The sequence below is a fragment of the Sus scrofa genome, chromosome 11 (genome assembly GCF_000003025.6).
Source record: "Sus scrofa isolate TJ Tabasco breed Duroc chromosome 11, Sscrofa11.1, whole genome shotgun sequence".
NCBI lineage: Eukaryota > Metazoa > Chordata > Mammalia > Artiodactyla > Suidae > Sus > Sus scrofa.
In genome coordinates, this window is record NC_010453.5 from 4152562 (window position 1) to 4165646 (window position 13085).

General features: G+C 49.7%; 1 protein-coding gene across 5 annotated transcripts in view; it reads left to right on the forward strand.

Annotated features, from left to right (window-relative positions):
* Positions 1-8940, forward strand: part of CDK8 (cyclin dependent kinase 8) — a 107060-nt gene extending 98120 nt beyond the window's left edge. For 3 of the 5 annotated variants that reach the window (XM_021065497.1, XM_021065499.1, XM_021065501.1), the window contains 6 exons: positions 191-260; positions 1030-1102; positions 4235-4332; positions 5395-5473; positions 5598-5756; positions 7649-8940. In XM_021065497.1, coding sequence (XP_020921156.1) covers positions 191-260; positions 1030-1102; positions 4235-4332; positions 5395-5473; positions 5598-5756; positions 7649-7774 — 605 coding nt within the window. In that variant the 3' untranslated portion in view covers positions 7775-8940. The remainder of the gene's footprint in view (positions 1-190; positions 261-1029; positions 1103-4234; positions 4333-5394; positions 5474-5597; positions 5757-7648) is intronic. The other 2 variants (XM_021065498.1, XM_021065500.1) reach the window with 1 other exon arrangement.

The following is a 13085-nucleotide window of genomic DNA, read 5'->3' on the forward strand; positions in this document are numbered from 1 at the left end:
CAAGTTCGAAAGAGAGGGATCTCATCGAATGCAGGGCGTGGGGAGCTGCCTTTACAGCTTGAAGATGTTTGCTCTGGCTGACCGTGCGTTTGAGGACTGTGCTTTCATGTGTAAGACATGTAATGAGAAGGCTGAACCGCTTGAGAATAGGAACCTAGACAATATAAAATTTTATCAATGTATTTCACAGATAAAGATTGGGAAGATATAAAAAAGATGCCTGAACATTCAACATTAATGAAAGACTTCAGAAGAAATACGTAAGTTGGAAAGAAACTTTGTTGAATTTTGCTTTTCTAGAATACTCGGTGTAAGATTGAATGCTAATAGAATACTCCACATAAAATTATTAAGTAGTTTATTTTATTTACTCTGATAAATATTTTTACATTATGAGAGTCTTCATTTCTGAAAATGTTTAAGTGGTGATATAAAGAAGGTGACTCTCTGGTGTGAGCAGCTGAATTGGGTATGAAAAAAGTCAGTTCATTTCTTTCCATATGTCTTCCTTTCTGGAAGCCATGCATGGGTGGGAAGTAGCTAAAGCACTTAGAGGCTGAAATAAACAAACCTTGCTGACGGCCACCTGCCTACACGCCTAGGTCGTGTTGTAAATTTAAGCAAGTTGTTATGGAGAAGAAGGAATATTTCATTTATTCTCAGTGGAAGATCAGGGGATTGGAGAGGTAGTTTATAGACCTATGGCAAAATGTTTAAAAATGTATTCTTTTAAACTTGCTGGTAAGGCTGAGTTAAACTCTTGACCCATCTGTTATTTATAAGGTGGCCGTTGACGTAGCGTTCGTGTGAACAAGCTAAACAGTGTATTGTTATTCATGAGATTATCTTGCATTTAATCAGGGGTATCCATTCAAAAGTGACTGGGTGAACACTGAATAAAATTGGCTTCATACCATTTTCAGTTTACTGCCTCGGTGATGATTAAAACAATTCTATTTGGAAAAACCTTAGCTGCTGTAACATTAACGTTAAATCTAGTAGAGGTAGTTCATAGTATTTCTCTTTCAGGTATACCAACTGCAGCCTTATCAAGTATATGGAAAAACATAAAGTTAAACCAGATAGTAAAGCATTCCACTTGGTAAGCTTTACGGAACGGTACTAATCAAATGCATTTTTCCCCTCTCTTATGCCCAACCGGAGGCTTTTTCGAGTAAATGTGTATGGTTTCTCACCACTCTTAGAGCGGTTAAATAGCAAATGCGGAGATCTTTCTGGTGCATACTAGTAAAAGTAGCAAAATACAAAAAGCCCGTAACGTGGTTTGACAGGTAGAATGTTTGGTTGCATTAGATTTTCTAAAGATCATCATTGTACCAAGCCTGTCAAGTCATTTTCTGATTTCCATTTATTGGTTTTCATCAGTTATTTAAAAATTTCAAAGAAGCAGCAAGATGAAAACAGTCCCACGATTCAGAAATAACATTTACAGATTATTTTATACTTCAACTCTTTGAAAGATGGTTTACAAAAAAAAATTTTTTTTTGGCATTTTAGGGCTGCACCCATGGCACATGGAGGTTCCCAGGCTAGGGGTCAAGTTGGAGCTGCAGCTGTCGGCCTACACCACAGCAACGCAGGATCCAAGCCGCATCTGCAGCCTATACCACAGCTCACGGCAATGCCGAATCCTTAACCCAGTGATCGAGGCTAGGGATCAAACCTGTGTCCTCATGGATACTAGTTGGGTTCATTAACCGCCCAGCCACAAAGGGAACTCCTGGTTTACAAAATTTTGACTCCCAAGGTGTACCTCTCATAAACTTGGCTTGCGGGGACAGTATGGATTACTCACTTTTCCTGGAAGAGTGTGAGAAATGCGGTTTATAAATAGTCTATAATGGAAAAATGATTTGACCTAGAATCTAAATGAACCCATGTGCTATCAAGGTAATTGCTATCAAGGTAATTAAATTTGTTTACAATAAATTTTTCATTTTTACATCATAACAACTGAAAACATTTTTTAGTTTTAGGTCTTTAAAAAATAGTGTAAAGGAGGAATTTGGTGAAGCAGGTTGTATTTTGCTTGGCTTAAGTTTCTTTAATCCTTTATTCCCAGTATTTTTAAATGAGTTCATTAAATAGGATTTTTTTTTCTAACTTTAAAAGGATTAAACTTTCCTTTATTATAATACCAGGCCACTTGGCAAATATTTCTTCTGTTTCTGCTTCAACTTCTGCTTTTTCTTCTCCTCCTGCTCTTCTGCTTCTGCATTTCCTACAGTAATTTTTTATCATGTCGTGTATCATATATTTCATATCTAATCAGCAATATTAAAAAATGCTTAACTGCTCATATTACCATGCAATGTATTATCTAAATCATGGTTTCTTAAAATGTACTTCACATAGTACCCAAATCAGAAGTTCGATCCTTCAAAGTTACGGCCGTATTTATTCTAACAAAATATTGTAGTAGTGGCGGACCAGAAGTCACAATTTAGGGGAATTTTTTTACACCGCCACCCAGTTCACTGCTGCTCAGTTTAGTCTGAGGCGACTTTGACCGCTACCACTGAAATTCTAGAGCAAGGCTTCCTTTATTGCATATTTGCTTGTTTTTACCAGGGTGACAGGTCTTGGGTGGTCTCGTCTGAAAGCTCTAATACAATTGCTTTAAACCTCTTGAGTACATTAAATAGCAAATCTGTGTTTTTCCTTTCAATCTCAAAATAAAATTGTGCTTCCACGGAAATATCAGCTCATTTAAATTAAAGTCTCACCATCCCAGCATTTCATCTGCATTTTAAAATATTCCACCTCCTTCTGTTTTCTAATTGTGTCATCTCTCATGGTCTCACATGTCTCCTAGTTTCTTGGTTTCCATAGCGTGGTCCTAGCCCAGCAGCACCGCAGTCACCTGGGCAACGCTGCAAGTGCAGGTGCTTGGCTCCTGCCCAGATGTGCTGCTCAGCAGCTCCGGAGTCACTAGGAAGTGCTCCGGGGACGCCTCCGATGTGCTTCAAGTCTGAAAGTGCTGCGTGTTAGGCCAGAGGTGGTGGGCTGAGGGCGCACCTGTTAGAGGGCCTCTTAAGTCACACGTTAAAGGCTCTCGTTCCTAGAATCCTCAGTCCCTCATATTTCAACGAAAAAGTGCTGAATTTTGACATTAGTTTCACCTTTCGGTATCTCATTACAACAACAGTAATAATACCAACACCTAGAGAGCGCGTTCCCCACGCCTGGCACCACTGTAATTGCTTTTCGTCATTCTGAAAAGAAACATGATAAAAGGTACTGTTTCTAAGCTCCATTTGGCAAATGGGGTTACAGAGGGCTTAAGTAATTTGTTCACAGTCACCCGACTCATAAATGTCAGGTCAGGATTTGAGGCCAAGCAGCGTCTCTGCAGAGTCCCCGCCGATAGCACCTGGCCTTGCTGCACAGGTTCTGTACCGGGTGCCGTGTTTACATAGCCCCGGGCGGCAGTGCCAGAGATGGCTGTCTGAGAGCCGTGCTGTTGGGAGGGTAGCCGCTGAGCTCTGGAAATACACCTGATATGACTGAGAAATTGACTTTTTTTTTTTTTTTTTAATTAAGAAAAAAATTTTTTTCTAGGGCCACAACTGCGGCTTATGGAAGTTCCCAGGCTAGGGGTTGAATAAGAGCTGTAGCCGCCGGCCTCCACCACAGCCACATCATCTCGGGATCCGAGCTGCGTCTGCGACCTACACCACAGCTCACGGCAACGCCGGATCCTTCACCCACTGAGCAAGGCCAGGGATTGAACCTGTGTCCTTATGGCTACTAGTTGGGTTTGTTTCCACTGCGCCACATGGGAACTCTGAAAAATTGACTTTTTAAATTTAACTTGGTTTTAATTAATTTGGTTTTAACTCTAAATAGCCACATGTAGCTAGTTTATTCTTTGGGGTATAATGTTTTCCCCTTAGTAGAAAACACAGGCATTTTGGTCCTGTTCTAAATTGGACGTGGCAGTTCAGATGGTGTAGGAAAAAGGTCTTGGTTGAGAGTAAGAAGACGTATGTTTAGTTACTTCTTATAGGAGAACCGGGTGAGCTGATGATTATTAAAATGACTCGTGTGAATGACTACATGAAATTGAAAGGTTTTTAGTTTTTAACTGGGGGGAATGAAACCCTCTGAACTGTGGTGTTATTGATCAAAAACCGTGTACCTCCCACAAATGTGCCAAAAGGTAAAACTTTGAGAAGTAATGCAGTGATGTTTTTATGATTTATGGTTTCAGCTTCAGAAATTGCTTACCATGGACCCAATAAAGCGAATTACCTCAGAACAGGCTATGCAGGATCCCTATTTCTTAGAAGACCCACTTCCTACATCAGAGTAAGTGATCAGTTTATTAACTCACCAGCACAATAGAATTTTTTGGTGCGTGCTTTTTTTTTTTTTCTTTTTTAAAGCCACTTCTGTGGCATATGAAAATTCCTGGGCCCAGGCTCAAACCCATGCCACAGCAGCGCGGGCACTGCATCCTCAGCCCACTGTGCCGCCAGGGAGCTAGCTCTTGGTGCGTGCTTTTTTTTAGCTGTCAATGCCAGGTTGCTGCTGCTCTTGTTCGGGGACTCAAAGAAATCCTTATGACAAGCAGAAAACGAGCTGGTGACTGAGAGCCGTCAGGCTTTTACAGCGGAGAGACGCTGCTGCCCTGCTTGCTGCCCGCGGCCGGTGGCGGCGGTAGTCGAGGGCGGGCTGCTCCCACGCACTGGCACTCCCTGGGGCTCTGAGCCGGCGCACTGCTTGCACTTAGTTCTGTGTCCCAGTTGCAAGCCCCACCCCAAAGAAGTGTGTGGTCCCCATACATTCCTTCTTTTTTTTTTTTTTTTTTTCCGTCTTTTTGCCTTTTCTAGGGCCGCACCTGCAGCATACGGAAGTTCCCAGGCTAGGGGTCCAGTCGGAGCTGTAGCTGCCAGCCTGCACCACAGCCACAGCAACATGGGATCCGAGCCACATCTGCAACCTACACCACAGCTCACAGCAACGCCAGATCCTTAACCCACTGAGCGAGGCCGGGGATTGAACCCGTGTCCTCATGGATCCTAGTCGGGGTGGTTAACCACCGAGCCACGGTGGGATCTCCCATTTCGTGCATTTTGGATGCAGTCTGGAGGGTAGAATGCAGTTTTGTTGAGTCATGACATTCCAGCTGCGATCTCTGCCTTGGTTGTGGTGCTGAAGGAGCAGTGCCGACATAAAGGAGAGCCGAGGCCCTTTGGATGGTGCCTGGGGGTGCCGGTGCTTTTGTTCAGTCACTGGTTGGGAGAAGACACGCACTGCCTCGCGGCTGCACCGGCAGGGAGGCGGAGGCTGTCTGAACGGTGAAAGCGCGTTTGAGACGCTGATCAGCGCGCCGGAAATCGTTGTTGTCTCTTCTCTTTCCTGGGTCAGCGTTTTTGCCGGTTGTCAGATCCCGTACCCTAAAAGAGAGTTTTTAACGGAGGAAGAGCCCGAGGACAAAGGAGACAAAGTAAGTGTCAGGGTGCGGGGCGGCTTCGTGCGTTTCTGCTGGGGTGCCGCCTGCCTTCTGCGGCCGCGGCCGCGGTTTGCTCCCCTCTGAGTTGCTCTCTCTCTTTCCGTTTCACCAAATTGAGAAGAACCAGCAGCAGCAGCAGGGCAATAACCACACTAATGGGACTGGCCACCCCGGGAACCAGGACAGCAGCCACACGCAGGGCCCCCCGTTGAAGAAAGTGCGGGTTGTTCCTCCTACCACTACCTCAGGCGGACTCATCATGACCTCAGACTATCAGGTACGGCCGCCCGCAGCCCTGCATGGGGGTGGTGGCCCCGGGGCCGCGGCGGCAGGAGCACAGCGCCAGCCTCTGCTGCTCGGGAGACGTTGGCCTGGGGGGTTGCTGGCCTGCAAAGCGCCAGGCGGTTCTGTCGAGGAGGCTTAGCCAGGCGTGGAACGGTCGGACCGAACGGCGCCCCTGTTAACCCGGTGGCCTCGGTCAGGTCCTAGACAGGGCCTGGCTTTGGCGTCTCCTCCGGAGCACGAGCCGCGGGAAGCCACGTGGGGGCGGGTGGGCCTCAGCGCCCAGCGTCCAGGAGGTGCCCAGGAAGTGCCGTCTGTCGTCTGAAACCACGGCAGCTAGGGACGCGGTTAGGCCTGTGGGCAGCCTTGAGTGGGAGGCTGGGGCCCTCGGCTCCCGCGTTGGTAGGATGCGGTTGGTGGTAGGTGGTAGGTGAGGCTGTGGTCGGGTTAGAGGAGAGGGCGCGAGCCGGCCTGGCAGGCGTTTGCTGGATGATCACAGCCCCTTTCGTCATCGTCGTCATCGCGGGAGCTCAGGCCCGCGGCCAGCACTCCGGTGCTGGAGCCTGTGGTCAGAGCACTTCACGTGTGCGCTGTCCTGCCGAGCCTGACACAGACGTGGTTTCCTTCCGACGTGATGGCAGCCCGAGGTGGGTGTCAGCGGCCGCGATCCTCCCCGGGTTCGCCCCGCGAGCCGGGGCGATGCAGGACAGACCCAGGCCCACCAGAGGCTCGAGGCTCCTCTCGAGTGACGTTGTCGCCTCCTTTGCACACAGACCTGTTGAACGTGGAAGCACCGCCCTGCAGCTCCTACCCCTGTTCCCAGGCCCCTGGGCCTCGGCGTGGGAGGCATGCTGACAACCTGACCCCTTCCAGTTAGTTACCTGCTAAGAGAGCAGAGGAGGCTGTTCAACTGAATGTGCGGCCAGAGGCTGCTCCTAGTCTGGGGGCTGGTCAGTGGGAGGTCCAGCCCCCCCCCCCCCCAGCCTGGGAGCAGACGCCCATGGCTGTGTCTGCATGGGGGGGGGCTGCCTCCTGAACAGGCAGTGCCCCCCGCACCGTTCCCACTGCCGCTGCCACCTGCCGGGAGGTGGTGCTGTGTTCCTGGTGGATGTTACTGTCGTGGTGGTCTTGTGGGTGATTTCAAAAATAGTATTTCTGGAGTTCCCGTTGTGGCGCAGCAGAAACGAATCTGACTAGGAGCCAGGAGGTTGTGGATTTGATCGCTGGCCTCTCTCAGTGGGTTAAGGATTTGGCGTTGCTGTGAGCTGTGGTGTAGGTCGCAGATGTGGCTCGGATCCTGTGTTGCTGTGGCTGTGGTGCAGGCTGGCAGCTGCAGCTCCGATTTGACCCCTAGCCTGGGAACCTCCATATGCCGCAGGTGCGGCCCTAAAAAGACAAAAGACAAAAACAAACAAACAAAAAATAGTATTTGTGACTACAGTTTCATGTGTCCACTCTTCCTGAAATGCTACTTGAGCTAGGGTTGGCAGAATTTTGGATTCTGTGATTTATTAACTATGCTTTGAACGAGGAAAGTATTAAATTATGGTTACTCTTCTGTAGTGATTGTCTTAGGAACTAATAGTGCGAGAAAGAGGCAGGAGTGAGAAAAGGACAGACAGAACTAGTGGACTCGGAGAGACAGGACTGGCAGCACAGCAGGAAGACGCAGCCTCGTGTGGTTTTAGCAACAGCACTTCCCACCTGCCCAGATTCGGGGGGCGGGGTTGTCATTTTAGCGCTAAAGCCGATAGTAGCACAGGACTCTTCTAAGCCCCAGCTGCCTCAAAGTGAAGGGCCTTTCCAGCCCACGCCCGCCTCGCTGGCTCAGCGCGCCTGCGGCGTGGGAACACCCGAGTCACATCTCTCCCTCGGCCTCCTTTGCAGCGTTCCAATCCCCATGCTGCCTACCCCAACCCCGGACCAAGCACATCGCAGCCGCAGAGCAGCATGGGGTACTCAACTACCTCCCAGCAGCCTCCCCAGTACTCCCATCAGACACACCGGTACTGAGCTGCGCCGGACACTGTCCATGCACTGTCGCTGCGCCGCCGCGGGCCTGCCGCCGCCCCCGCGGAGCCCGGGATGGGCCCTGAGAATGTACTGTGCAGCCACGGCGTCAGATGTCCAGCAGCCAAGTCCCGCCGCTTTTCACAGATTGGGGTAGTGGCTTCCAGGTGGTTCCTGTTTGGCGTTAGACTCGAGAAGAAAGTCCGAGCACAGTTTGTGTTGTGGGTTTGCTACTTCCCTGGTTTACTTGACGTGGTTCGCACTGACCAATGCATTTTTTCAGTGACAGTCTGTAGCAGTCGAAGCTGTGAAGTGTGCTGGGGCAAGCCTTTGTCGTTGAGTGTGGTGAGTTCTTCCAGCGTAGCAACATGATCTGACCAACAGTACACACACCCCCCACACGCAAAAGTTTAACTGGTACTTGAAACAGACAGCCTGTGTTAACCCGACAGAGTAGCAACCAAGACCCAAAAGGAGACTCTTTCGGTACAGTTTTCATTTCAGTGTCTTAGCAGTGGGCCGACGCATTTTCTACATTAATCAGTGTTTCTGACCAAGACCATCGCTTGGATTTTTTGAAAGTATAAAAGCCACATAGTTTCTCCAGAAGGTTTCAAAACTCCCAAAGATTGATTTCCAACTTCTAAGTTTGTTTTTGTTTTCAATCTATGACTTGACTGGTATTAAAGCTGCTATTTGATCGTAATGAAATATGTTGTCATTGATATAAACCTGTTTGGTTCAGCAAACAAACTAAGATGATTGTCATAGACAGTGTTTTATTTTTCCTGTTGGTGTTGCAGATTTGTGAGCATGCTTTAAGAAGACAAAAGCATGAGTGATAACTTCCTTAAAAAGGTGCGGCATCCAATTGAGATATTTTGTCCTGATTTTAAAGCTGGTTGGTGTAGTACTACTAAAATTTTGTTCAGTTCATTTTCTTTTTTAAAACTTGTTCGCACGGTGTTTAGGGTGCCCTTACTTCAGCCAAGGAGAAGGAGTAGGAGAGCCTTAGAATTTTTGAGGAAAAAAAAAAAAAACCTATAACATACAATGTACTGTATCAAACTATTTTACATGAATGACACAAGTATTCTGAATTTAAAAAAAAATTGAACATTGTTAAAAACAAGGTGTTATGTAATAAATTTATTTTTCATAAGTCAAAATACGGAGTCAGCTGTGTTTTTACACACACCAAGGTGTTTTGTTTTATTTTCAAATGTGCCTTAACAAGCGGCCTCTGAGTAGACGCGACGGTCGTTGTTGTCCGTGACGACACCTATGTCTCCTGCCCCGGGAATGAAGTAGAGGGACGCGTGTGATTTCGGTACAGGTTCTTCTCTCTGTCACATGTAGTCCTGTCACACGAGAGGTGGTGCAGACGGCTTTCTCATTGAAAGCGTGGAGCCCTCTGTTTCTAGAATCATGCCTAATTCTGTGTTACGCTCAGCCCGTGGTGGCTGCTTTATTCCAAGTAATTATTTTTTCCTCCCTCCTTAGGCACACAATACGGAACACTTAAAAGCAAACATAATTTTCTTAAAAATTCAACTCATCTGTGTAAAAACATTCTGAACTATTTTAAGAACCAGGGCGTTCCGTTGCTGAGCAGCCTGGACCTCGTAGTGAGGACAATTGAGGGTGAACTCGGGCCTCCGTGTTGTCTTCGCTCCCCGGTTGGTTTGCGATTCTCCATCAGTCGCACCCTGTTTCCTGTCCACGCGCGTCCCCTGCTTTTCGCCCTGACTGAACGCAGCACCTGCCAGCTTGGCGAGCGTGGCCGGCATCCGGACGTTTCTGTTTCCTCGGGGTCGAGTCCCAGAGGTTGATTCGGGCCACACCCGCAGCACATGGAGGTTCCCAGGTGAGGGGTTGAACCGGAGCTGCAACTGCCGGCCTGCACCCCAGCCACGGCAACGCCAGATCCTTAACCCACCGAGTGGGGCCAGGGATCGAACCCACGGCCTCGTGGCTACAGGTCGGGTTTGTTACCGCTGAGCCAGGATGGGAGCTCCGGCATCTTCATTTTTAACGCAGCCCTCCGTGGGCTCAGCTGCAGAGGTGGGGAGGAAACCTGCCCCCCCAAGCCGGTGGAAAGGCTGAGCAACCGGGAGAGAGGGCCGCTCGGGCGTGTCTGCCCCCTGCGTGAATTTCCAAACGCAGAGCCCGTGAGGACGCGTCCGCTCTGGGCGCTGGAGACTCCTTCGTCCCCCATCCTCTGAGCAGCCTGCCCGTCTCCCAGAGCCACCCACGTTGGCCACAGTCACAGTCACAAGTGCAGCCTGGTTTCTCCCTGAGCTTCATGTATTTAGCCAGATCTGTGACAAGGGACACACACGCCACTGCCGTCCCTCTCTAGCCTGTGGCCTGGCTCGGCGTTCCTGCTGACCCGTCTGGCACACATCGGCCCATTCTCTGTCTCTCCCTCTCCCACCTCGGCCGCCCCTCTTCGCTGCCCCCACCTCATGAGCGCCCCCAGGTGGCTGAGAGGCCGCCGGTCCCCTGACCTCTCTGCACGTCGCTCGTCACTCACGGCATCTCTGGACTGAATATGCATCCAGACTCACGCCGTGCCCGGGGCCACTCGGGGCCGCAGCGCCATCGTCTTGCACACCCACGCCGTCCCTGCCACTCTCAGCTGTTCCTTACGTGGCTCCCCAGCTCGCCCGCCTCCCTGCCCGCCTCCGCTCGCCTCCCTCTGTAAAAGCCAGAGCCTCACCGTGCCCAGCGAGTCCCTGCGTGCCCAGCATCCAAGCCTGCCAGCTGCAGTGCTGTTGGGCCCCTCTCGGGCCTGCCCTGCATGCGCCGTCTTTGCCATCCGCCTCCGTCTCCCCCCAGCCAGCTTCCCGGCTTCCTCGCTCGCCCCTTCCCCGTCTGCTCACCTCTCCCCTCGGTAGAGAGCCCCTCCCCGTGCGCTCTGCTCCCACACCCGCCAGCATCCTCTGTCCCTTTGCCCTGCCTCGTTATCCTGCGCAGCCCTTACCGTCACGGACATACACTTGCCTGTTGGTTTTCTTTTCGTGAAGATAAACTCCACAGGGCAGGGTTTTTAAACACTGGAGTAGAGTTGACTTGTAACCTTGTGCGGTGTGCTGATCTGATGCCCTCTTACTGGCAGTACCATTGTCGCCCAAGTGGTAGCTCTGGGCCGTCCTAATTAATTAATTCCAATAGTCCCAACAGCTAGAAGATGCCCCCCAGCCACATATGGTCTGTATCGCTCATCCTGGTGCAGCTCATAAGTGTTGAATGAATGAATGGCTTTCTGTTTGGATGTCAGAGAGCCTCAAACTCAGCGTATCCAGACGTTTAAGCTTCTGTCCTGCCACCACCCGTTTCCAGACCATCCAGCTGCCTGATTGGCCTCCCTGCTTCCGCTAATGCCATCCTATAGCCTGCCTTCCACGCGACACGGGTCCTCTGCCCTCGCAGCAGTGAAGGCTCCCTGCCATTTTCGTCCGTGTGTGACGTCTTGGGTGTGTATGTTTATGGTCAGCCTCCCTGAGGCCAGGCACTCTGGTCCTGTTCACCATAAGCTTGAGTGGTGGCTTCATCCTTTGTCCTCTGCGCTTCCCGCACGCAGCATGCGTTGTAGAACAGGTGGACAGGAGTTCCCCATCATGGCTCAGGGAAAACGAATCTGACGAGCATCCATGAGGACCCAGGTTTGATCCCTGGCCTCGCTCAGCGGGTTAAGGATCTGACGTTGCCATGAGCTGTGGTGTAGATCACAGATGAGGCCCGGATCTGGCATCGCTGTGGCTGAGGTGTAGGCTGGCGGCTTTAGCTCCGATTCGGCCTGTAGCCTGGGAACCTCCATGTGCCACCGTTTCGGCCCTAAAGAGCAAAAGAAAAAAGAAAAAAAAGTGGACAGCTTCTCATATAGTTACGCATACCCTTGTCATATAACTTAGCCATCCCAAGTGAAACAAAGACTTGTGTTCACACAAAAATCCTGTACACAGATGTTCATAGTGGCTTTATTTGTAGTTGCTGGAAATGGAATCCATCTACTTTTCCATCAGATGGTGAACAGACACCGCGACACTCCCTTACGGTGACAGGGAGCGAACCACTGGTACACACAGCAGCATGGAGGATTCTCCTTGTGCCTCCTGGAAGACGTCACGCTCCAAGACCGCAGACTGTGTGACTCCGCCCATGTGACAGTCTGGAAAAGATAAAACCGTGGGGTCAGAGATGAGCAGGGCTGCCGGGGTCAGGAGTGAGACTGGCTGGGAAAGGACACAGGCGGGGTTCTGTCGGGGACGAGATGGTTCTCTGTCTTGATTTTTGCTGCACAAATCAATGCCAGAACCCACCCAGCTGTGCAGGTGACTCTTCATGGTTTGGTTTGATTTGATTTTTGATTTTTTTGTCTTTTTAGGGCCACACCCACGGCATATGGAGGTTCCCAGGCTAGGGGTTGAATCGCAGCTACAGCTGCCGGCCTCCACCACAGCCACAGCAATGCAGGAACCGAGCTGCATCTTCAGCCTACACCACAGCTCACAGCAATGCCAGATCCTTAACCCACTGCGTGAGGCCCGGGATTGAACTGACATCTTCATGGATGCTAGTCGGTTTTGTTACCATTGAGCCATGACGGGAATTCCCTCTTAATGGTTTGAAATTCTGCTTTAATAAAAAACAAATAGGAGAAACAAGACCGGCAACATCTAGCGTTGGCAAGAATAGGGAGCACCTGGAACTCTCAGCCCTCGCTGGTAGGAGTACAGACGGAGCAGCCACTTGGGAAGACAATCTCGTGGTTCCTTATAGAGTGAAACACGTACTTAGCAGCTGACCCTGCAGTCACACCCTAGGTGTCTACCCAACAGGACTGAGAGCATGTCCACACCGTGGCCTGTGCATGCGTGTTCAGAGTGCCTTTATATCACAGCCGCAGCTGGACATCTGGTAATAGATAGGTAGAGTAGCTGTGGGACATCCATACGGTGAAATATATTACTGAGCAGTAACATTGAAGGTTCAGGAATCTTGATCGTGGTTACATGTGTGCCTGTGTGTGTGTGTGTGTGTGTGTGTGTGTGTGTGTGTGTGTGTGTGTATAAAAGATTTTTAAATCAAGGTTAAGGCGTAATTTACACACAGACTACCAATGTAAAGCATTCAGTTTGATGGGTGTTGAAAGACATGTATAAATGGGTGCATGTGCATCTGTGTGTGTATATGTAAATGTGTGTATATATACATGTATGTATATGTATATAGACGTGTGTGTATTTTTATATATATACACATGTTTTTCAAAATCCATCAAACCGTATGCTTTACATTGGTCATTTGA